General features: G+C 38.0%; 4 protein-coding genes and 1 long non-coding RNA gene across 8 annotated transcripts; 2 read left to right on the top strand and 3 right to left on the bottom strand.

Annotated features, from left to right (window-relative positions):
- The first annotated feature begins 7,218 nt into the window (after positions 1-7,218).
- LOC108821021 (NAC domain-containing protein 7) lies at positions 7,219-10,521 on the top strand. Of its 3 annotated transcripts, XM_056993223.1 has the most exons (5): positions 7,221-7,518; positions 8,857-9,060; positions 9,160-9,431; positions 9,538-9,804; positions 9,964-10,520. In XM_056993223.1, exons 2-5 carry the CDS (start codon positions 8,901-8,903, stop codon positions 10,273-10,275), a joined length of 1,011 nt encoding a protein of 336 aa, XP_056849203.1. In that variant the 5' UTR covers positions 7,221-7,518; positions 8,857-8,900; the 3' UTR covers positions 10,276-10,520. The 3 variants fall into 3 exon arrangements, with proteins under 3 accessions (XP_018449567.1, XP_056849202.1, XP_056849203.1); XM_018594065.2 differs by having other exon boundaries at positions 7,219-7,518; positions 8,873-9,060; positions 9,538-10,521; XM_056993222.1 differs by having other exon boundaries at positions 7,219-7,518; positions 9,538-10,521.
- A 2,585-nt stretch (positions 10,522-13,106) lies between these two features.
- LOC108823113 (flavin-containing monooxygenase FMO GS-OX-like 1) lies at positions 13,107-15,334 on the bottom strand. The gene is made up of 5 exons (XM_018596367.2): positions 14,734-15,334; positions 14,559-14,629; positions 14,314-14,466; positions 14,013-14,231; positions 13,107-13,627 (listed from the first exon to the last, which is right to left on the bottom strand). The coding sequence occupies exons 1-5, from the start codon at positions 15,287-15,289 to the stop codon at positions 13,199-13,201; spliced, it is 1,428 nt and encodes a 475-aa protein (XP_018451869.2). The 5' UTR covers positions 15,290-15,334; the 3' UTR covers positions 13,107-13,198.
- Positions 15,335-17,226: 1,892 nt separating this feature from the next.
- LOC108820982 (WEB family protein At1g12150) lies at positions 17,227-19,017 on the top strand. Its single transcript, XM_018594026.2, has 2 exons — positions 17,227-17,428; positions 17,542-19,017. The coding sequence occupies exons 1-2, from the start codon at positions 17,258-17,260 to the stop codon at positions 19,015-19,017; spliced, it is 1,647 nt and encodes a 548-aa protein (XP_018449528.1). The 5' UTR covers positions 17,227-17,257.
- On the bottom strand, positions 18,925-23,117 carry LOC108820983 (flavin-containing monooxygenase FMO GS-OX5). The gene is made up of 5 exons (XM_018594027.2): positions 22,574-23,117; positions 22,406-22,476; positions 19,848-20,000; positions 19,529-19,747; positions 18,925-19,452 (listed from the first exon to the last, which is right to left on the bottom strand). The coding sequence occupies exons 1-5, from the start codon at positions 23,115-23,117 to the stop codon at positions 19,075-19,077; spliced, it is 1,365 nt and encodes a 454-aa protein (XP_018449529.1). The 3' UTR covers positions 18,925-19,074.
- LOC108820984 (uncharacterized) lies at positions 20,399-22,382 on the bottom strand. 2 transcript variants are annotated; one of them, XR_008937636.1, is made up of 5 exons: positions 21,708-22,382; positions 21,373-21,589; positions 20,909-21,184; positions 20,667-20,819; positions 20,399-20,568 (listed from the first exon to the last, which is right to left on the bottom strand). It is a non-coding gene; the product is annotated as an uncharacterized LOC108820984 (long non-coding RNA). The 2 variants fall into 2 exon arrangements; XR_008937635.1 differs by having other exon boundaries at positions 20,667-21,184.
- Positions 23,118-24,032: the final 915 nt, after the last annotated feature.

Raw genomic sequence — 24,032 nt, 5'->3', positions numbered from 1 at the left:
TCAGATCTTTTAGAAATCTACAAAACATTTTGTACCACCCGATCACAACGCGTGGTTGCCTAGTGGATAACTTATAACATTTTATTTTCAACATATATATATATATATATATATATGAAATAAAAAGTTCAAAGAAATATGCAGATATTCCTTACAGAAACAAAAATATGCAGATAATATGATAGTCTTTTAGCATTCAGTGGTTTCTGCAGCAACGTTCAAATAATTACTGTATCTATGGAAAAGAAAATAATATCTGAAAATTATGGATGAATAGATATTTCGACAAAACACATACTATTAAACCAGCAAAACTTTGGATTCAACCTAGTAAAATAAGACCTAACTGAAACTAATAAAACAAGCTTAATATTGTAAGGACAAACAAAAGAAAGAACCTTAATAGTGATGATCAAGCATATCCATCAAGAGCTGGTGGGTGGTAATGGATGTTGCCACCTCTCTCTCTCTCTCTCTCTCTCTGAAAATTACTTTACCACCTTATCCTCCTCTCTCTACTCACCCAAGCTTTTGCAACAAATAAAGTCTTCCTCTCTCTCTAGGTGCAAGAAGACTCAGAGAGAAAAGAAAAGTATGATTGATAGGGAAAGAGAGTGATAAAGAAACTAAAATATGTGCTACAAAAGAAAAAAGAAACTAAAATATAATAGATTATTAAGACACGGAATATTTGTTTTCTGTAGATGGACGCTGGTCGAGATTTCTCTCCCAGGCACTACTTCCAAGGCGAGGAGCTCTTTGAAGACCAACGGATATTAGCTTGAAAGTGACTACTCACTTTCTTTCCTCAGAAGGCAAGAATTCACTGGATACTTCCAAACCTCTCGCAAGAAAACCCTAGTTTTTAACCCGAACTAGCATCCTCCAAGAACTCGATCTAACTCCACAACATTCGCAAAATCTCGATTCCAAAGCAACTCCTTCGTCTGCAATCTGTTTTCTCAAGATCTGCAACAGAAACGGCCCTCAACCATCAATCTCTCCCACACTACAAAGATCTCAGGTCCCACCTACTTTCAATCCAACAAGCCAGAGTGTCTTACCATAGTAAGCGTGTGTTAGGAGTCGACAAAAACTCCTCCAGCAGCGATTACTACTACAACTCCATGGCGTTCAGATACACTGAGAAAGAGAAAGGCAAGCAACAACTGAGAGATGGAAACAAAAACAAGGTCCCCAGAATCAAGGCTCCGAGCATCGATACCTCTGCTCTAATAAAAGACAATGCTCTCACACTCATAGGGAGGATCACTAACCCGCAAGAACAGAAGATCTGGGCCCTAATCCCAGGTCTACCACGCAAATGGGACCTTCAAGGAAAAGCAGTTGGTTCAGACTTGGGGAATAACTGTTTCCAATTTCGCTTTGAAAGAGAAGAAGACTTGAGGAGGGTCCTCGACAACAGACCGTATCACTTCGCATACTGGATGGTCATCCTTCAGAGGTGGGAACCAGTGATATCTAACTCATTTCCTTCAATGATTCCCTTCTGGATCAGAATCAAAGGGATTCCTCTTCACTACTGGCAAGACGACATGGTATGCAGAGTGGGGAAAGAAGTGGGCATCCTGATGAACCACGAGTTAACAAAGACAACAGCAAGAGTACAAGTGTCAGTGGATGGTCTAAAGCCTTTGATAAAAGAGCTAATAATCGAATTTGACTCGGGGGAAGAGACCTCCATTACCCTAGAGTATGAGAGGCTGGAATATCACTGCACTCACTGCTACTCGCTATCACACGCGAGGAGAGACTGCCCACAGAGACTAGAAGAAGACTCAGCCTGGAACCAAATCCATAAGACAACTTCAGAAGGCTTTATCGAAAACCCAAACACCTCAAGAGTAAGGCCTCTACAAGTAGTTGAAAAGGAAAGAGAACAGAGCAAGGAAAGGACAGAACCTGTCCTCCACGCTTTCAGAGCAAGGGTAGACAGACACGGGAACCCATATGGGGAGAGAGTGAGCACGAAGCAGACTCGAGCACCCCCACCACCACCCAGCAAGAGATCTGACAATCCCTCTCAGCCTTTGGGGAACCAGAAATCTATGCAAGAAAGATCTCAACACCTACTCTCCCCACCCTTCACTCATCATAGACAGAGCAGCTACAGAGAGACGTCGAGAGGACGCAACCTCTTCCCCCAACGAAGCCAAGGGCAGTGGAGGGCTAAACAGCTGACAGGCCCAGAAGAGGAGCACACAAGAGATACAGAACCAGCTAACCCTCCACCTAGAGAAAGCCTCCTACCTGCAAACCCCCAGACAATCGTAGCTGAACCAGGCATTAGAACAATGGATGAAGTACTAGAGGAGCTACATGAAACAACGAGACAATACCTGAATTGCCCTGACCCAGTCGAAGCAGCAGCAAGGAGACAAAGGGTCCTACAAGGAGATGCCTTGGGACAGACGGAAGAAGTGGCAGCTTCTATCATTGCTGCAGAGACTCGTAGGCACTACTTCTTCTCCCAAGGGGGAGGATCTGCAAGCAATCCTAATACTCCACCACCAATTCAAGCACCCTCTATTAACGGTCTTCCTCTCCCAGGATTCTCAAGTGCTAACGACCTACAGGACACTGTAGTAATCAACGTGGAAGAAAGAGACCATGGTGTGCATCCTGTCACCAGAGAAATGGACGTGACACCAAAGAGAGCTTCGGGAGGACCCGCGAAGTTGAAATCGATTGTCATTAGCCCTGTCTTCGAACCAGAGATTGCACCAGGGAGTCCCTATGAGCTCTCTGAACAGCCAATGGAAGAGGAAACTCTTAAAGAAGTCCAAAGCAAAATAAAAAAGAAAGGAAGAAGACCAATACAAACGAGAGTACCGGGGAACAGTCCTAACATCTTAAGGGGAGCTAGCTCAAAGAAAAGGAAGATCTCACAGATCCAAAACTCACCAGCTAGAAGAGTAGACTCCTCTAAAGGTACATCACCTACAACACAAGCAAGAGCAACCAAAAGTAAGACAACAGCAGGAGCATCGAGAAGCCAAAGAAATCAGGATTCAAACCCACCAATTAATCTCATTCCAGCAAGGACTAAGAGAAGCTCGGATTTTCGGGCCTCTCCACACCCGGCTCCTTAGTCGTAGCTAGCTGGAATTGTAATGGGTTGGGGAATCCCATTACAATCCAGCGCTTGAAGGAGATTAACCGGCGTAATGCTCCTGATATCTTCTTCCTCATGGAAACCAAAAATCCCACTGATGTAGTCTTGGAAAAAATGGATTGGCTACACCCTGACCAACACTACGTGGTCCCACCAGAGACGCCAGGAAGTGGAGGTCTCTTCTTGACATGGAAACCTGACATCAAGCTCACAGTGTTAAACGCAACAAAGAACTTCATAGATACAAAAATCATCTATAAGGGAGTCAGTTTCCATGCTACTTTCGTGTATGGTGAGCCTGATCAGACAAAACGTCACGCAGTATGGAATGAGATAACTAATCTACAAGTTACTCAAGGAGAGCCATGGCTACTGACAGGCGATTTCAACGAAATCATAGATAATAGCGAAAAATGTGGCGGACCAGAAAGAGCCGAAGGCACGTTCTGTGCATTTCGATCATTTCTATCTCACAATGACCTATTTGACCTAAAACACTCAGGCAGCTTCCTATCGTGGAGAGGTCAAAGACATACACACCTGGTTCAGTGTAGACTCGACAGGGCAATCAGCAACAGTGAGTGGATAGAACTCTTCCCTTCCTGCAGAAGCAACTATCTGAAGTACGAGGGGTCAGACCATCGTCCTCTAATCTCCTACCTGGATGCGACAAAGAAAAAAGGCAGCAAACTTTTCAGATACGATAGGAGACTCAGAGAAAACATGGAGGTGAAACAAATAATCAATGAAGTTTGGTTGCAGTCACAGTCACTCCAAGTTGAAGAAAGACTTATCTTGTGTCGAAGAGCAATTGTGAAATGGAGTAAAGCCCACCAGGAGAGTAGCAGAAAGGCAATGGATCTTCTTAAGGCACAACTGGAGAACGCTATGGCAAACCCAATAGCAGATGAGGTACTAATCCATGAAATCAACAAGAAACTCCTCCTCGCTTACAAGTCTGAAGAAGATTTTTGGAAACAAAGAAGCAGACAAATGTGGTTAACTTTGGGAGATTCAAACACTGGGTATTTTCACTCTGTCACTAAAGGGAGAAAAGCACGAAACAGAATGACAGTAGTGGAAGATGGGAATGGATTACCTGTTTACGAAGAAACACAGATAGCGAAAGTGATCTGCCACTTCTATACTGATCTCTTCAAATCAAACAATTTGGATGGCAAAGACACGGTAGATGATGCTCTCCAACCCTGCATCACACAAGACCAAAATGAGAAGCTTATAGAAATCCCCTCCTTTAATGAGATAAGAGAGGCTACCTTTGCTATCCATCCTGACAAGGCCCCAGGCCCGGATGGCTTCTCTGCTTCTTTCTTTCAATCCAATTGGGAGATAGTGGGAGATGCAGTGGCAAAGGAAATCCAACTGTTCTTCATCACCGGGTACCTAAATCCATCAATGAACAAAACTTTTGTTAGACTGATCCCGAAGACAACTACAGCTGCAAAGATAGAGGAATATCGACCTATAGCTCTGTGCAACGTCTATTTCAAGATCATATCAAAGCTGCTGTCTCTACGACTTAAACCAGTCCTAAGCTCGATCATCTCTGAACATCAATCAGCGTTTATCCCAGATAGGGCAATCTCAGACAACGTTTTGATCACCCACGAGGTACTACATTTCCTAAAAGCATCTAAGGCAGAGAAGAGGTGCACAATGGCAGTCAAAACTGACATGTCAAAGGCCTACGATAGAGTGGAGTGGAGTTTCCTAGCTAATGTCCTAAAAAGACTCGGTTTCCATGATATTTGGACGAATTGGATAATGCAGTGTGTTACTACTGTAACCTATGCCTACCTAGTAAACGAGGAAAGCTATGGAGAAGTTCAACCAGAGAGAGGGATTAGGCAGGGAGACCCACTGTCCCCTTACCTTTTTATCCTCTGCGGAGAGGTGCTGTCGGGACTCTGCAAGAAAGCGGCAGCTGATGGCTCTCTCCAAGGCATAAGAGTAGCAAGAGGATGTCCACGCATCAATCATCTGCTCTTTGCAGATGATACTATGTTCTTCACCCAAGCATCTGCAACGAGCTGCAATACATTAGTGAAGATTCTCTCCAGATACGGGGAAGCGTCAGGGCAACAAATTAATAGAGCTAAATCATCCATCACCTTCTCATCCAAAACACCTGCGATAATCAAAGAGGAAGCAAAATCAATTCTGGGAATAAGTAAAGAAGGAGGAGTGGGGAAGTACTTAGGCTTACCTGAACATTTTGGGAGAAGAAAGCGAGACCTCTTCACGTCTATAGTGGATAGAATCCGCCAGAGAGCCCTAAGCCTCTCAACAAGGTTTCTGTCGAAGGCTGGGAAACTGACAATGCTAAAATCCGTCCTCACTGCAATACCAACTTATCCTATGTCTTGCTTCTTGCTTCCCGTCAGCCTGTGCAAGAGAATACAGTCAGTACTAACTAGATTCTGGTGGGATGGACCGCAAGGGCAAAGAAAGATGTGTTGGGTGTCTTGGGATAAGCTAACTCAACCTAAAGGTAATGGAGGTTTAGGGTTCAGAGATATACAACTCTTCAATCTAGCACTCCTTGCAAAAATCTCATGGAGAATCCTAACGGCCCCTAATTGTTTACTCGCACGAGTTCTACTGGGGAAATACTGCCATAAGCAAAGTTTCCTAAAGGTATCACCAACTGGGTCCTGCTCTCACGGCTGGAGGGGGATACTAGCAGGAAGAGATCTACTACAAGGCAACTTAGGAAAGGCCATAGGGAACGGAAATACTACACACGTTTGGAGAGACTCGTGGATATCTACCGACACATCCCTAAAACCCTATGGACCGATCCAAGAAACAGTGCAAGACTTAATGGTGGCAGACCTATTAACCTCAGAACTAGAGTGGAATAAAGCAAGATTGGAGGAGCTTTTACCTGACTTCGCTTCCCAAATCCAATGCATCCACCCAAGTAAGAGCAGAGCGGAAGACTCAGTCATCTGGCTCCCACTGCCATCGGGGGTTTACTCCACACGCTCAGGATATAACTCTGTTGCAACACCAGCTACATCTACTGCAGTACAAGCAACCCAAGGGGGCTTTGACTGGGTGAAGGACGTATGGAGCGGCTCTTTCTCACCCAAGATGAAGATGTTTGTGTGGTCTATACTACGAGACGCCCTGCCGTTAGGGGAAAACCTACAAAAGCGAGGAATGGGACCGGATGTCAAATGTATCAGATGCCAAGAAAAGGAAACAAAAACCCACATTTTTTTTACCTGCCCCTACGCCAAGGAAGTGTGGGAATCCATTCCTCTGTTTCGAGCAGTTCACATAGCTGATAATGAAAGCTTCGAAAACGCTATCATCAAATTCCGCAAAGCGATTTGTCTCCCCCCATCAGGAATCAGTGGCAATATACTACCCTGGATCTGTTGGGCGATTTGGACCTCGAGAAACACCCTGGTTTTTGAGAATAGAACCTTCAATCCTGCAGAGACAGCAACAAAAGGGTTAATAGCAGCTAAAGAATGGAACTTGGCTCAATACAAAACCCAAGCGCCTACCGTCCATTCGCACACCGATAGAGAGCCAACAACGTCGACAACAACAATCATCGCAGCCACATGCAACACAGACGCGGCTTGGGATAAGGAGCAAAAGAAAGCGGGACTGGCATGGACTATCTCGGATCCCTCTTCGTCTATCGCAGTGGAAGAAACAACCACCGCAGGCTTCGTCGGATCACCGCTACTGGCTGAAGCCCTCGCGGTTCGAACAGCAGTAGCAAGGGCAGTAGAACTAGGGATCTCCAATCTCAAAGTCTACACCGATTGCACAACGCTCCTTGGAGCTATCAACGGCAAATCGCAGCGAAAGGAAATTATTGGTGTTGTCTCTGACATCAGATCAATCTCCTCTGCTTTCGCCTCTATCCTCTTCTTTCATGTTTCTAGATCAAAAAACTCTCGTTGTGATCGATTAGCGAAAACGACTCTGCATCAGGATGTAACAAACTTGGGCTAAGGCCCATTGGGTTTTAGCTTCTATTTCTTAATAGAATTTCCGTGACAAAAAAAAAAAAAAATTAAGACACGGTTGTCATCTTCTTTTTTGTGTCTTTTGTGCGCTCTCCTTTCTTTTCTTCATCGATTGATCTTCTTTATATTAAACCCTACTCTCTTTCTCCTTTTCCCATTCTTTCTTTCTCTCTCGGGATCTGATATCTACTTCCGGTAACCTATTCCCGAGGAGCACTGTCAAATCTTGTCCCCTCTTCTTTCAGGGTCCCTTCTCTCGATCCCTAGTCTTGTGTTGAAGTGTTCAAACTTTTGATGAGAAGCATACAGTAGCCAAAACACATAAAATTTTGTTTCGGCTAATTCATCTTCTATCTAGAGTTTCTTCAGGTAAAACCCTAATTCACTATCAACTTTATATTCTTTCTTTTTTTAGCAAAAAAAAAAACTTTATATTCTTTCTCCGATCCTCACCTTCACAAATACTTTGTTTTTCTTTCTTGTTTAGGTAAAAAAAAATTGGTTTTGAATCATCTTTAATCCATTAATGTCATCTTCGTTAATCACTTGGATTATCATCATAATATTCATCTCATCATACTTTGCTGATATCACAAGCAAAGCAAAATATCATCTAAATCGTAACTATTAATTTAATATAGAAAATCAATCGATCTTGTTGTGTTGATTAGAATTTGTTATATGATTTTATACAAGAATCTAGAAAATCAACCTCGTCATCTCTTTAAAGGCTGTTATCCCCTCCTTCATCTTCTGAAATTTACTTGTTTGGCTACATTAACTTTAATGCAATAAAATATCCAAGATGATGTTATACAAATGAATCAATAATCAAGCAGATTTTTTTACTTTAATTAATGGATCTTACACATATACATATGAACTGCATATGCATCTACATTAAAAACTTTATAAAACTTTATAAAATTAATACTCGACAAATGAATAAACACGGTAAATTAATAATTTTTTTTGGTTTCGAGTTGAGCCGTTTAAAATATGACATAATCTGATAAAATAATAAGATAATATTTTTTAGAAAATTCTATCTAAATATATGATCCCATTAAAATCATAAATTAATAATTTATATACATATTGTTTATATAACCATAAACAATGTATCATATTATTTATTTTATATTCATAATATTATTCATCTCTATTTTTCTTATCACTTCACTATGTTTTGATAATATTTAGTAAAATTATATCTAAAACTACATTTAAATTCTTAAAAAAACATATTTATAATAAAAAAATATATAAAAATTAAACTTATAAAATTTAATTAATTCATATATGTTAAAATAAATTATTTTTTATTTTATAAAAACATATATTGTAAAATAGAAATTCTAAAGAAGGAAACTTTTTGTAAATTTTTTAAAATTAGTTTATAGAGTTTTTATTGTATCCCTATAATTTAAGTATCATCATATGAAAATTGAGAATTGCTCTCTAAAATTACTGATTTATATGCCATGAATCTAGTATAATTGAATTTAATCTTTCTCGAAGAAATATAGTTTAGCATGTGAATGGTCTTCATATTACATATATCATAGTTGTAACAAAACTAGAGGCCTAATTAAGACGTAACAATTACAATCAAAATCATATAATTATGTTAGTCAATGCAACTGTTATAGCTTGAAACATTATGTTCATAATTTCATGATTTTGTTTTCTATTATTGTTTGGTAGTTTTTTTTATAAACAGGTTATTAATCTATCACGAAGACGAGAGTATGAATTCATTTTCACACGTCCCTCCGGGTTTTAGATTCCACCCAACAGACGAAGAACTTGTAGACTACTACCTGAGGAAAAAAGTTGCATCCAAGAGAATAGAAATCGATTTCATAAAGGATATTGATCTTTACAAGATTGAGCCATGGGATCTTCAAGGTTTGCCAGATCACATTGTCTCTATTGCCATCATTCCTTTTTTTTTAATTTCCTAAGGAAAGTTAAAAAAAATCTGATTTCAATCCTTTCTAAAATTAGAGTTGTGCAAAATTGGGCATGAAGAGCAGAGTGATTGGTACTTCTTTAGCCATAAAGACAAAAAGTATCCCACAGGGACTCGAACCAATAGAGCAACGAAAGCAGGGTTTTGGAAAGCCACTGGAAGAGATAAGGCTATATACTTGAGGCATAATCTTATTGGTATGAGGAAAACACTTGTATTTTACAAGGGAAGAGCTCCAAATGGACAAAAATCTGATTGGATCATGCATGAGTACCGCTTAGAAACCGATGAAAATGGAACTCCTCATGTATTACATCAACCCTAAATCATAACTTCTCTTTACAATTTTTTGGATCTTATGTTATTTATCTCAATCTCTGATCTCCTAAACTATTTGAGACATTTGGTTGTAGGAAGAAGGATGGGTTGTGTGTAGGGTTTTCAAGAAGAGATTGGCTGCAGTTAGACGCATGGGAGATTACGACTCATCACCTTCACATTGGTATGATGATCAGCTCTCTTTTATGTCCTCTGAGCTCGAGACAAACGGTCCACGTCGAATTCTACCCAATCATCAGCACCAGCACCAATATCATTTACCATATGGCTTCAGTGCATCTGCTTACGCTCTCAACAGCCCTAACTTGCTATGCAAACAAGAGCTACAATACAACCACCTGGTACAAAATCACCATCTTCTTCATGAATCTCCTTTATCATTCCTCCAACTTCCTCAGCTTGAAATCCCTATCCAATCACAAGATAATAGTAATAGCAACTATTTTCCTTACGAAACAAGCAACAACGATACTAACTCCAGCCATATTGCTAACTTGCAGCAGTCTAATCTCGCGCATGAGGAACAATTGAATCAAGGGAATCAGGTTTTCAGCTCTCCATACATTAATAGTGGGAACGAGCAAACGATGGACCAGGTCACGGACTGGAGAGTTCTTGATAAATTTGTAGCTTCTCAGCTAAGCAACGAAGAGGCCGCCACAGCTTCTGCTTCTCTACAGAACAATGCCAAGGACACAAGCAACCTTGAGTACCAAGTTGATGAAGAAAAAGAGGAGGAAAGGGTTTCCGACATGGGAGAAGAATACGATGCTTCTACTTCTTCGAGTTGTCAGATTGATCTGTGGAAGTGAGCACTAATAATATATCATATACATGCATATATCTATATATCTATTCTATATACGTACACACGAACACTAATCAAGTGTAGATGATGATGGTACAGAATTATATTTGCTTTGATTGATTCTTAATTAATTACTACATTATTGAACTTATGTTATATGCATATATACTTGTACTTGATAAGATTAACCATATTATAATTCTATTCTAAATGTAACTCCCATATTATTTTTTATAAAAAAGACGATTATCTCAAATTCTCACTGTACTATAATCACATCTCAGTTTGTTCTTTAGAATTCAAGATTCTAGAATTTGATATTCTGAAAAATTATGCCTTAATTATGTTTTATTTAATTTGAACCTTTACAACAATAGGATACACACAATAATCTACAAAAGTCATAGGTATATACAGCAAAGTTAAAAGAGTATTCAGATGACAAATGTAGTCTGACCACTTACCAGAGTTGTGTTCATAGGGATAATAACTCCAATGAAGCTTGATGGGTATGTACAACCATAAATAAAGACGGAGAAGAATGTGGTTTTAAGGAGATACAAAAGAAAAATTATTTACATGTTGGTGGCTCGAGTCAAGACTCAAGATTATGTTATATAGAGATAGGCCGCGGAGAACTTTTTTTTTAATTTCTTCTGGTCTCAAAAGAAGTTGAAGCATTTACCTTTTTTCTCTCATGAAGAATTTAACAATTATTATGTTTTTTTCAAGGTCGGCACAAAAAGAAACCGAATAATACAATTTACTTCGATGTTCTTATTGGTACATTTTTTTTTGCTTAACTTATTGGTACATTTTTACTGCAATTAAATGAATATAATTTGTGTCTTTTTTGACATGTTACATATTTAAAATTCTTGCAAAAATATAAATTTTTGAAAGGAAACTTTACATGTCATATCACTTTTTTTTAAAGATGTCTTTTTTTAATGTCATGTCGTTATTTAACGAAAATGATTGTAATGAAGATACATGTACAAATCACTTGGAATGTATAAAGAATTTTTAAATCTTTTGGAAAAAAAATTGTGAAAACGATAGAAAATCGTCGGCATTTATTTTCGTGCAAGGAACATCATGATTTGGGCGTGCTCTTTAAGTTTGACAAAAACGGTCCAGCAGATTAAGCCTGGATATATCAAAAATTTCTTACTATTGTCGAGCATAAAAACAAATAACTAGTTTAACCAAATAAAAGACAAAAAGTGTTACCTCTGGCTAGCCAACTGTATTTGACTTAAGATATATAATAATTAGATGCATTGTGGTTCAACAAGAAAGAAATAGGGATAGTAGAGAGAGATGAAGCGAGATTCATGTTTACATAAACACTAGATCATGATCAGCGCGACCGCGCGGGTTCCATTTTTGTCTTAACATATAACATATATTCCATAGTAGTTAATATAATTTGGAGTTTGTCTAATTCTATATTGTAGTTTTAAATAATTTTGAGTTTGTCCAATTCTATATTGTATAGTTTAATATAATTGTGAGTTTCTCAGTTTTATAATATAGATGTAGGGTGAAAACAATAATCTAATATTAACCAATACAATTTAGACTAACATAACTGAAGTCTTCATTATGATATTAATAAAATAGTTATAATTTATAGTTATACAATAGATAAACAAAAATATTTATGAGAAAAAACTAACAAAGATTAACCGTGCTGATATATAAATGTTTTATATTTGGTTAAATAATTTAAATGAAATTGTACTAATCCAAAAAAATAGTTTCAAATTTTTTTATTACTAAAATAAGTATTTTGAATGTATATGCAAAAATTTCAATACGAAAATGACTAATGTGTTTTTTTATAAAGTTAAATGCTTACAATGTTTCTGTTTTATCTTATTCATTCACAGTATAAATATTATGGCCCATAAAGTAAATTTTTTATTGTAAATATCTATGTTTTGATATGTAATTAATAAGCCGTAACAGCAATTATCCAAGAAAAAAATTAAAGATGTTATATTTTATTTTCCTTTTCTTTGCTATATATATAAGGAAATATATTCTAGTTATTGCATATCTAAGGTAAATCCGTCCCTTTAAATTATAGAATGTTCTATGTTATACTTATATTATTTGAGTATCAAAAAATATATATTCTGATATCTGTATCCAGCAATTTAAATTTTAAAGTTAATCAATAACTGGTTAAAGATTTGTTAATGACTCGCAGTCGACTAAAGAAGATGCATAATATAATGTAAAAAATTATAGTTATTTATGAATAGATGTATAATATAATGTACAGAAGTATAATATAATATAGAAAAAATCATAGTTGTTTACGAACAAATGTATAATATAATATCCAGAATTATAATATAATGTATAATGTATGCAAAAAAATTATAGTTGTTTACGAATAGATGTATAACATAATGTCTAGAAGTATAATATAATGTATAAAAATAATAGTTGTTTACGAACAAATGTATAATATAATGTCCAGAATTATAATATAATGTATAATGTATGTAAAAAAATTATAGTTGTTTACGAATAGATGTATAACACAATGTCTAGAAGTATAATATAATGTATAAAAATAATAGTTGTTTTCGAATAGATTTTAAAGTTGTATTACCATTCGATGTATAATAATAGAGAGAATGAATTTTTTTTTGTTTACAAATAGATGTATAATATAATGTATAGTGTTAATAGAGTTAAATTATTATACATCGAGTGTAAGATGCCATATAGTTGGTTGATATTTAGTTATTTAAGGAAAGATTTAAATGAAAGGTTAAGATATAAATAATAATGTGATGTCCAACTTAAAAATCCACCTAGAGTAAGTTGTAATGTTTCTGTTTTAATAAGATAGATATGCTACAAATGTAATTTTCTAAATGTGTTTCCTTCGTCACATTTCAATCATCTCAAGAAGAAAGATCTTGGTTTGCATTTAATTTTGCGAATTCGCGGTACACTTCTTCGATAAGTTGATCATCATCCCATTGATCACGATAACTGTCGCCACCAAAGAAAAGTTTCTTGATGGCAACATTGTATTGTCGCTCTCTCCAACTTTCTATGGACGGGCAACCACAATGTTCTGCGATCCCATTGAAGTAATCGCTTTGAGAGATCACAGCCGCATCATGTGGATTAAATGTCCCGAGCATTGGATTCCCTCGAGGATCAGTTAGAAAATGTGTATATCTCTTGGGAATCCCCAAGGCTTCAAGCTTCCCATAGAAAGCTACTGCGTCTTCCATCATCTTATCCTCCGAAGGAAGCTTAACCCGTCCAGACAGAACTGAAGCTACCCACTTGCTTTGCATTTCAAACATAAAGAACTGAAGCCCCTGTATTGTAAGAACAAAGATCAAAACCAACTAAAGTAATGATACTTCCTACATCACAACGACAATACATATCAAGAAATATATTAATTCAGCATTGTTACCTACAATAAGTAGTTTTGCATTATGAACAAACATTTGATCCTAAATAAAAGATTTCAACTTTATCCTAACATTCAAAATCTCTTAAAACTTCCATATCTATAATACTTAGGTATTTCAAGATCAAACCAAGTAATGAGCCCAACAAGATACTAATCTCTTAAAAATACCATATCTACTTAACATATAATACTTGGGTAGTTTCAAGATTATCCTATTCATTCTAAACCACTTAAGCTAGCTCCGCTCCCATTACTATCTAACATGTAGTAGTATTAGTGCTAACCATGAAAGGTAAACCGATAAAGGAGATCCCAGGAGCAAGCGCGGGCGGGAAAACATGCTTGTAAAGCGGTCCAACACGATTATCCTCGACGGTCACATAACCGTTGGTTTCAAGAAACGGGAAATGGTACTTGTAACCAGTGCAATGAACTATGACATCAGCATAAACAACTCTCCCGTTTCTAAACACCACTGAACCATCCTCGCAGGCGCGGTATATCTACAACATATCAATGGAAAAAACTTTATAGAAATCAAATGATCATATATATCAGCGGCATTAATCTTTATCTTGTGTTTACCGTGGGATGAATCCGTAGATTTTTTTGACCGGTGTACTCCACGTAAGAATTGGACGAAATAGCTTTCGACGAGACGTGGACTTCTTTGGCCATTGTTGCTATGTCCTTGCTAATGTCGTTTCCACTGGATTGGCTTCCTATCACTACCACCACCTACAAACATCTCAAACAACAATCAATGTAGAGATGTTACATATACGAATCTATAACAAAGCAAACAAAATATATTAAATTTTGCAAAATACTTGATCTTTGAATGGGACTGGAATCCGATAATTGTGGCTATGGATTTGCTTCCCTGGCCATGAATCTATACCTGAAAAATTTAAACGAGATAATTAAGAAACTAAATCAAGTAATTAACCTTAATCTCAAGACAAATCACAACTTAATTAACCAAAAAAAAATTATTATAATTACCAGGAATATGAGCAAGACGAGGCTCAGTGAAGTGCCCATTGCAAACAACAACTGCATCGAAAGTTTCCTCACCGGAGACACCTCTTGAGTTTCTGTAAGTAACTCTCCATTTCTCCTCCGCCGGCTCCACTCGAACCACCTCCGTCTCGAACTGGACCATCTCCTCGATCCTGAACTCTTTGGAGAAGTCTTGCAGGTACATCATGACTTCCCTGTGATCCGGGTACCGTCTGGGGTCCCTGGACTCGCCGTCTCCGGGTCGGAACACGAACGGGAAGTCGCTGTAACCCATACACTCCCGAGGGAGGTTCGTGCGGAGGGACTTGTAGATGCTCGAGTGGACGATGGTTCGATCCGGTTCGAGGCTCACTGAGTCGTGTTCGACTCTGTCGGTGTACACCCATAGTCCTCCGATCTGTTTCTCACGCTCGAACGCGATGACCGTGTGACCTTCACGGCGAAGCTCTCGAGCCGCCACGAGCCCAGCGGCTCCGAGTCCGATCACAGCCACGTGACAAGCACGTGCGTTGACTGAGCAGGAACGTGGTTGTGTCATAGTGTCAATTTGTCAGAAGAGTTTAAAGTGTCACTGTCCGTTTTCCTACATATTTACTTAAACTAGTTAAAATGGTCCCCCTATATTATGGAATTTTTCTAAATCTTACCCTCTAATAGTGTTTGAGGAAATTATGAACCCACAATTTTTACAAGGCTCAGGCAAAAGGAAGAAAAGAGCAGGTAACATGGAGATTTAGCTAACCATTGATCAGAGAAAAGTTTTTTTCCATCCTATTTTCATGACAAAATATGTGATACTAAAGACTATGTTAGCTGAATTCATGATCAAATATGTGATGTGCTATATAGATTGTTGGCATTACTGATCAATTTTTAGATCTTTTAGACATATACTACATAGTTTTAATAATATATTAATCGTTTCGCTTTAAAAAGATACTAGATCATGATCCGCGCTTCGGAAGCGCGGAATATTTATGATTCAAAATTCTATTAATAGTATTACAAATATTTTTTTAATTTATAAGAATTTGTCTATTTAAAACATTTCATTAAATCACCATTTTTAAACCCAATTTAGACTTTCAATTGAGACGGTAAACCCGCTAATCCGATATGTATTCCAGTTTGAGTTTTAAAAAGTATCTATTATTTAAAATCCGATTAATCTCACAATAAATACTAAACTTCGAGATTACCGATTGAACTGATGGATGATCAATATGAAATCTAGTTTGATGTTATTTCTATTTTTAAAATTTAATTTCATTGTTTTCATTAAATATTTAAATACTTACTAATACTTATTTTATTTAATTTTTATTATATGCGTAACACCAAATTGTTACAAAAAATAAGTAACTTAATCTTTTAAATTATCTTAAGAAAACAATAAGTACGTATTTTTGAAATGGTATGGGATCTCATGACATCGAGCGCGAAATTTGTTTACTTATCAATTGTTTGGATAGTGTAAACACAAAGGTAAGTTTCTAAAAAAAAGTTTCTAAAATGATATACGATTTGATAAAGAAGGCAAAATTAATTATTTTATGTGTCTTTGTCATTGAATGAAATCGGTAGGTGATTTAATAGGATCTAGTAATTTAGGAATGTAACGGGGAGGAGGTCTAAATGTATTAATAAGGGAGAAAATATTAAAAGAGATTGGTAGAATTAACTATATAGTTGAATGGTAAATTTAATTTAAAACTTACAAAAAAGTTTGGGTCCAATCTAATGTTTCTGATTTAATAAGATAGATATATTTTGGAGTTTTCACAATTTTTAAAAAAGTACGGAAAATTTTGATAATAAATGCATTGTTTTCAATGCTTAGCTATTTTTTATGATCTTTAACCAATCAAAATTTAGTAAACACAATTTTTTTTTTGAAATATACAATTTGCTATTATTATATACATTGAAAATGTAAAATATGGATTTTTTATAAACATTTTTTTTAAATCATGGATTAGTCTGAAACGGAGTGACTAAAATCTACTGTTAACACGAGGAGAAGGTAGTTTGGTTTAAACATGAGGAGAAGGTAGTTTGGAATTTCTATATAAGGTCAACCGTATTGGCTCATAAAAGTCAGAAGCAAATAAATAAGTAAAGGACATTGAGGCAGGAAGAGACGTGGGTGCAAAAAGAAGAATGAAAAGGTGTTGTGCCAGTAACTAGGCTTCTAAATATAGTTCGAAGAGACAAAAAAGGATAATAACCAATCAAAAGTCCCGTAATTATAGAGAACAAAGGGTTATATAAGACGAAATCGATACGAAAAACAAACAACGAGGAACACGAAGAAAGAGAATCTGATCAAGGTACATGTCTCCTATTCCTTCTATAAAATTTTCTGCTGTTGCTATTTGTTTCTCCTCCTTTCATTCTATGGCAAACCTGCATGGATTATACATCGTTTACGTAAGAACATGCTGACCTTGTTAGGAGCCTTTGTTTTGCAGGTGGGTGTAGACTGTACGGAAAGAGACAGAAGACAATGGTGAACATTAGAGTACAACAAAAAGGCCCGGAGTCTCCGAGGACGTCGGAGGTCGGAGAGATAGACACCAGGGCACCGTTCCAGTCTGTGAAAGCTGCGGTGAGCTTGTTTGGTGAAGTAGTCTCAAGGCAAAGAAGTACTCCAAGAAGGTCTCGCCTTTCCTCTGAGGTAACTAATCCAAGAAAAATCATCATTCATCATCATTATAGCTTAATCAAGAACGGGATGTAACATGTCTGTAGATACCTTGTTTAGAAAGAAACCATTTTTAAATGTTTCAGAGCGTTTGTGACAAAGAAACACAGCTAATGCTAGCCCACAAGCAATTCATCAAGATCAAACAAAAGCTAGACAACGCTGAGATCACAAGATCTCGTGCTCTCTCCGATCTCTCAAAAGCAAAGAAGACAATGGAGGAGCTTAGCAACAAGCTCGAGACCGTTAACAAGTCTAAACAATCCGCTATCGACACCAAAGAAACCGTCCAGCAAAGAGAAGAACAGCTTGAGCACGACAAGTCCCAAGGGACCCCTCCTCACCACCACGAGCTTGACGTCGCTAGAGAACAGTATCTCTCCACCACCGTTGAACTCGACGCTGCAAAACAACAGCTCAACAAAATCAGACAGAGCTTTGATTCCGCTTTGGACTTCAAAGCCACGGCTCTAAACCAAGCCGCTGAAGCTAAACGTGCGTTGCAAGTAAACTCCGCTAAGGTCAACGAGCTTTCCAAAGAGATTACGGATATGAAAGACGCGATTCATCAGCTGAAGCTAGCAGCCACTCAGAATCAGCAAGAGTATGGTAGTATTGTGAAGGAGAAAGATGATTTGAGAGAGTGTTACAAGACGGCGGTTGAGGAGGCAGAGAAGAAGCTACTAGTCTTGAGGAAAGAATACGAGCCTGAGTTATCAAGAACTCTTGAAGGTAAACTGATTGAGACGACCTCGGAGATTGAGAGTTTAAGGGAAGAGATGAAGAAAGCTCATGAGTCTGAGATGAATATTGTTAAAGTTATCACAAACGAGCTGAACGATGCTACTACGAGGCTACAAGAGGCTTCTGATGAAGAATGCTCTCTGAGAAGCTTGGTGAATTCTATAAGGATGGAACTTGAAGACATGAGAAGAGAACGCGAAGAGCTGCAGTGGAAAGAAGCAGAGAGGTTAGAGATTGAGGAAAGGAAGAAGATGGAAGCTCTAAAGGAAGAGAGCTTGAAACTTGAGGGAATGAAGTTAGAAGCTTTGGGAGCAAGAAACGAAGCTGAAGAGATGAACAGAAAGATCGAGAGCTTAAAGAAAGAAACTGATTCCGCTATGGTAGCTGCAGAAGAAGCTGAAAAGAGACTAGAGCTTGTTATAAGAGAGGTCCAAGAGGCTAAAGCGGCTGATGAGAAAGTGCGCGAGGAGATGAAGATGATATCTCAGAAGCAAGAGAGCAAGAAACATGATGAATCATCATCTGCTTCAAAGATAAAGATAACAGTACTAGAGTTTGAATCTTTGAAACGAGGAGCAGGGGAAACAGAGAATGCAACCGAAAAGAAGCTGGCAGATATAGCAGCTGAGCTTGAAGAGATCAACGCAAGAAAAACAGAGGCAGATAGTAAACTAGGAGCGAGCCTGAAAGCTATAGAGGAGATGAACCACGCAACAGAGCTGGCTCAGAAGTCAGCAGAATCTGCAGAAGCAGCAAAGAGCATGGTGGAGAGTGAACTAAACAGATGGCGTCAACAAGAAAATGTACAACATGCTTAGGTGTATAAAACATTGTTTTGTTCCAAATTAAAAAAGTATAAAGTCATTAATAAACTATTATTCATCAGGAAGAACACTAATCAGCTTCTGTCTCAAGAAATCCTCATAAGCCTCAAGAACGAGATGATCATCGTCCCACTTATCACGGAAAGTATCTGATTGTGTGGCGAGTCTTAGATAACCGCCGTTTACTTCCTCAGCTCTCCACTGTTCAACAGGTGGTGCACCAACTTGCTCGGCTATCCAGTTGAGGTAATCAACCTGACACTCGCCAAGCTTATGCGTGTATCTCTTGGGAAGTTTGTTAGCATCACGCTCTGCATACAAGGCGGTGACATCTTCCATCATTTTGTCTTCTGAAGGAAGCGTGACCCGACCGGACAGAACAGCAGCCACCCACTTGCTTTGTAGCTCAAACATAAAGAACTGCAATGTCTGATTCAGAAACGAAGAATCTTATTAGGGAGATGATGAATCCCCTAAAGAAGGTAGAATGAATGAGAGACTTAACCATCCATGGTAAACCGATGAAGGAGAGCCTTGGGGCAAGCGCAGGAGGAAACACATGTTTATAAAGCGGTCCAACACAGTTATCCTCAACGGTGATATAGCCATTGGTGTTGAGAAACGGGAAGTGATATTTGTAACCGGTGCAATGCACAATCGTATCCGCTTGTACAACCTTACCATTCTGGAATATAATCGACCCATCTTTGCGTGCGCTTTCTATCTGCAAAAAAAAAAACATATACACTTCTGATGGGATCACATCACTCTCTGATCTATATCTATCTTTCATTTTTCTGTTTCGTTGCTATATTAATTAGTACCATAGAGTGAAGCCATAGATTGTTGGATCCGGGAAGCTTTTTATAGGTCTCGGATGGATTCGATCTAGATGCGATATGGACTTCTTTCGCCACTCCTGTTATGTCCCTGCTGATATCTGATCCACTCGCAAAGTTTCCTATCACTACCACCACCTTTCAAACATTTCAGACCATGAATGCAAGATTAATGAATCTATAGCAATGTTCAAAAATGTTTGAACGTCTACTAAAATGGTTCTACAAAAATCATTAGATGGTGATTATGCTCAGCTAAAGATTTTTAGAACACTACTATTTAGATATATTACTAACTATGATATTGTATAAAATACTAGAGCAAACCCGCCCTACGGGCGGGCAAGTAAAATTAACTGTAAAAATTTATTTTGAATTTTTATTTAAGTTTAGTTTAAAATAGTATTAAGGTTCATAATTATTTTACATCAATTTTATCTATGTGTTTTATTCTTCATTTTATAAAGTACAAACTTGTCTAGAACTAAATTTGCTTTTTCACTTTTTTTCTTCTAAAACTAATAATTGTCTCGAGCTCTCTTGAATGCTGGTTTGGAGCTAAGCATTAAGCTTAATGTCTTCTTCAAAGATATATCTCCATCTAGTTCTGTTTCCGATCAATAATTGTGTGTAGGACTACAATTCGACCACTCTACTATTACAACATTTTTTTAACCGATGATTCAGCTTCAACTTTGGGCTTGACCTAAAATGTAAAAAAAGATAAACACAGCTTGGTCAAATAATGTGTTCCATTAAAATAAACATAAATGGCCAAACTGAGAAGAGAAGCAAAGAGCTAACCTCACTGAGCGAGTGACAAAGAGCTTCCTCTCCCAAAGATGAATAGATAGTAACCACAGTGACATTACGCCTGAAGCAACCCTGTAACGCAATGAACCACTCTTCTCTCATATCCGCAAAAATGACGACATGTTCCTCATACTTGTGTCCCATCTGAACCAACTCAGAAGCAAAACAACACACAGCTTCAAGCGTCTGCCAGAACGTCTTCCACTCATAATCACCCAAATGAAGTTTCTCACCTCAACCTCTCTAGCGATCAGCTTCCTGGTCCCGGGGAAAACATGTCGCTGTGGTTCTTGCACGAGATCTCGAAGATCTCTGGGAGTGTGGAGATGTCTTCCCAGTGAGAGCTGACGGGATATTTGAACCGGTGGTTCCTAACGGTATGACCTGGCTCTCCACCGACGTCATCGACTATCACGCCTCGTTTCTCGTCTTTCTTAGCGTTGCGGACCAAAAGGGTTAGAGCTAGAGTGATAATGACACCAGCAGCGTAAGGAATCATCTTCCACTTCCTGAAAGCAATGGTAAACGTGTTTATTCACATAATCAATACAGAGAGGAGCTAAAAGAGTACACATTGGTTAAAAGCAGAAGACAGTCTCGTAAAGTTAGAATCTTTTTTAATATAATTTAGATCTGAGACAAAAAAGAGATAGCAGAACAAAAGGGATAGATAAAAACCGAAATGTGGATGATGTACCTTAGATTAAAGTAAAATATAATGGTATGCTATTGATAGACTCGAGCGTGTAGGCTTCTAGAAGCTGTTGCCTATTGTCGCTTAACTTCTTTCTCAGTTACCCATTCTAATGTTGGTATCTGCGCTTTTGTTAATAATCAAAGATGTGTTCCTTGCTATTGCACGGTTGTTGTTATGTGCTAGTCTGCTAGGCAAACACAGAGCAGAAGCAATGAAACTGAAAAAAAAGATAAACACGAAACAAAGTCAGTAAAAACAAAAGTTGAGAAACATGAAACATAAAACATAATTTGTGAAAAACGACAAACACGATACATAATCATTGAAAATTATACCTTAGCATCTAAGAGCAGCATGTGGACTCCCATAAGGCATGGTACAACAGTTCGGCTGCCACGTCCAGCCTTAAAATTGGAAAGCAATATCTGGGAAGTTGCCAGTTCTCCTAGCTCTATGTGTGTATTATGAGTGGTACATCGATATGAAAATGTGAAAACATCATTCAAAAAAAAAATGTGAAAACTAATGGCGCTGGAGACCCCTTTCTATAGGTTTGAGATTTCCACCGCCTTCCAATAGCGAAGCAGATAATAGTTGTAGATCGTAGATGATGGAATCAAGGCGGACTTTAAGAAGATAATAATTTTCCGTTTGGTAAAAATCAGAGTCGGAGGAAGAAGATGAATCAAAACCCTCGTATTGGAGATCAGATAGCGACGGCGGAGAAAAACACTGAGTCGACCATCGAAGAAAGAAACGACGCGTTTCGAGTGACTTAACCCATTCAAAAACCCATGTAATTCAAAGCCCAAACAAAATGTCAAATGAAATAAATGAAACGCAGAGTATTGGTTAAAGGGACAGGTGTCGCCACCAGAACACACGAATTGATGACGTGTCAACGTCCAGGAGGGAAGAAACTCTATTTTATATAAATAGATAAGATACAGAGTAGAAAATCTAATAAATAATTGTTGGAAAAAGACAGAAAAAATAAAGCCCAAAGGTGTTCAAAGATTCTGTAAGAACCTACCTGGTCTTTGAATGGATCAGGAACTCTGTAATTATGACTATGAACCTGCTTGCCTGGCCATGAATCTATGCCTATAGATTCCACATAGATCAAACATGAACAAGAAGTACTTTAAAAAGCATAAAAAAAAATCATTACAAGATTTGAGACTTTTAATCAAATTATTACCAGGAACATGAGCCACACGAGGCTCTGTATAGTGTCCGTTACACACGACGACAGAATCAAAGATCTCATCTCTAAAGATCCCATCGGAACTTCTTGACCGGATCTTCCATTTCCGACCATCACGCTCAACACAAACCACTTCAGTCTCGAACCGAACCATCTCCTCGAGTTTGAACTCTCTAGCAAAGTCTCGAAGGTAAGCGAGGACTTCTCTGTGACTAGGGTACCTTCTCGGGTCTCTGGACTCGTTGTTTCGGGGCACGAAAGGGAAGTCTCTGTAACCCATGCACTCTCTCGGGAGGTTGGTTCGGAGAGACTCGTAGACGCTAGAGTGGACTACGGTTCGGTTCGGGTCGAGGCTGAGCGGGTCGGGTTCTGTTTGTGGTGTGTATACCCAGAGACCTCCGACTTGTGTGTCGCGTTCGAAGACCACGACGGAGTGAGATTCTCGGCGTAGCTCGCGTGTGGCTGCGAGTCCGGCGGCTCCCGCTCCGATCACTGCCACGTGGAGTGAGTTGGTTCTGCTGCTGCATGCGGGTGCCATTTTCTGGAGTGATGTGATGACTTCTCTGTGCTGTTTATATAGGGACCGTCTTCAATTTGGATTGAACCGATTCGGTCTAAATCTAAACCAAACGTTTTACACACTGAAATTAAATTCCAACAGAAAACCACAGTTGTTCAAAATTTTGTTAGGTTCTAATAGGATTTTGTAAGTTTTTTTTTTGGGTATTAAGATTTTGTAAGTTGTAAATTGCAAAATTATTAATCAAACAATCGTATTAAAATATCATTTTTCAGAAGTTTAATTAATATTTTATAGGTCTCTATTTTATACTCTGATGCATGATGATTAAAAAAAAACATTTTGTTTCTTAAACAGCTGGATTCCAAATTCAACTCCACTACTATTCTCCACACCACTCGTAAGTCGTAAGTCGTAAGTCAGTGTTTGCATAATCGATATGACTGTGTGTTTCATGTGAAAAGAAAATATATACATATATATATTTCATGTGTAATGCTAACGGTTAGTAGTATTGCATTCTCCATTTGTTTAATGTGTAACGTTGGCAAAAATTAGCATAAATTCTACATTTCCGCGGATCTGAAATTTCATAGCTTCTTAACATGTCTCGAAACCTCCATATATCCTTCTAAAATTTAATACAGGTAGACCGATAAAGGAGAGCCCTGGGGCTAGTTTGGGCGGGAAGACATGCTTGTATAGAGTGATCTGATCTAACACACTGTTATCCTCGACGGTCACGTAACCTGTGAAAATGCACTGTGGCCTCGGCGTATACGACTTTCCCATCTCGAAAAACAATAGAACCATCCTCGTTCTAGATAAACCACATATCAAGGGTAAAATAAATCATTTGAAAGGATCATGTACTAAACGACTAAATGTAATTCAAGTGACCTTCTCAGCTTTGTTACCGTGGGATGAATCTGT

Source organism: Raphanus sativus, chromosome 8, assembly GCF_000801105.2.
Source record: "Raphanus sativus cultivar WK10039 chromosome 8, ASM80110v3, whole genome shotgun sequence".
Taxonomy (NCBI): domain Eukaryota; kingdom Viridiplantae; phylum Streptophyta; class Magnoliopsida; order Brassicales; family Brassicaceae; genus Raphanus; species Raphanus sativus.
Note: the sequence above shows the minus strand (reverse complement) of the source record. Positions and strands in the feature narration are given on the sequence as shown.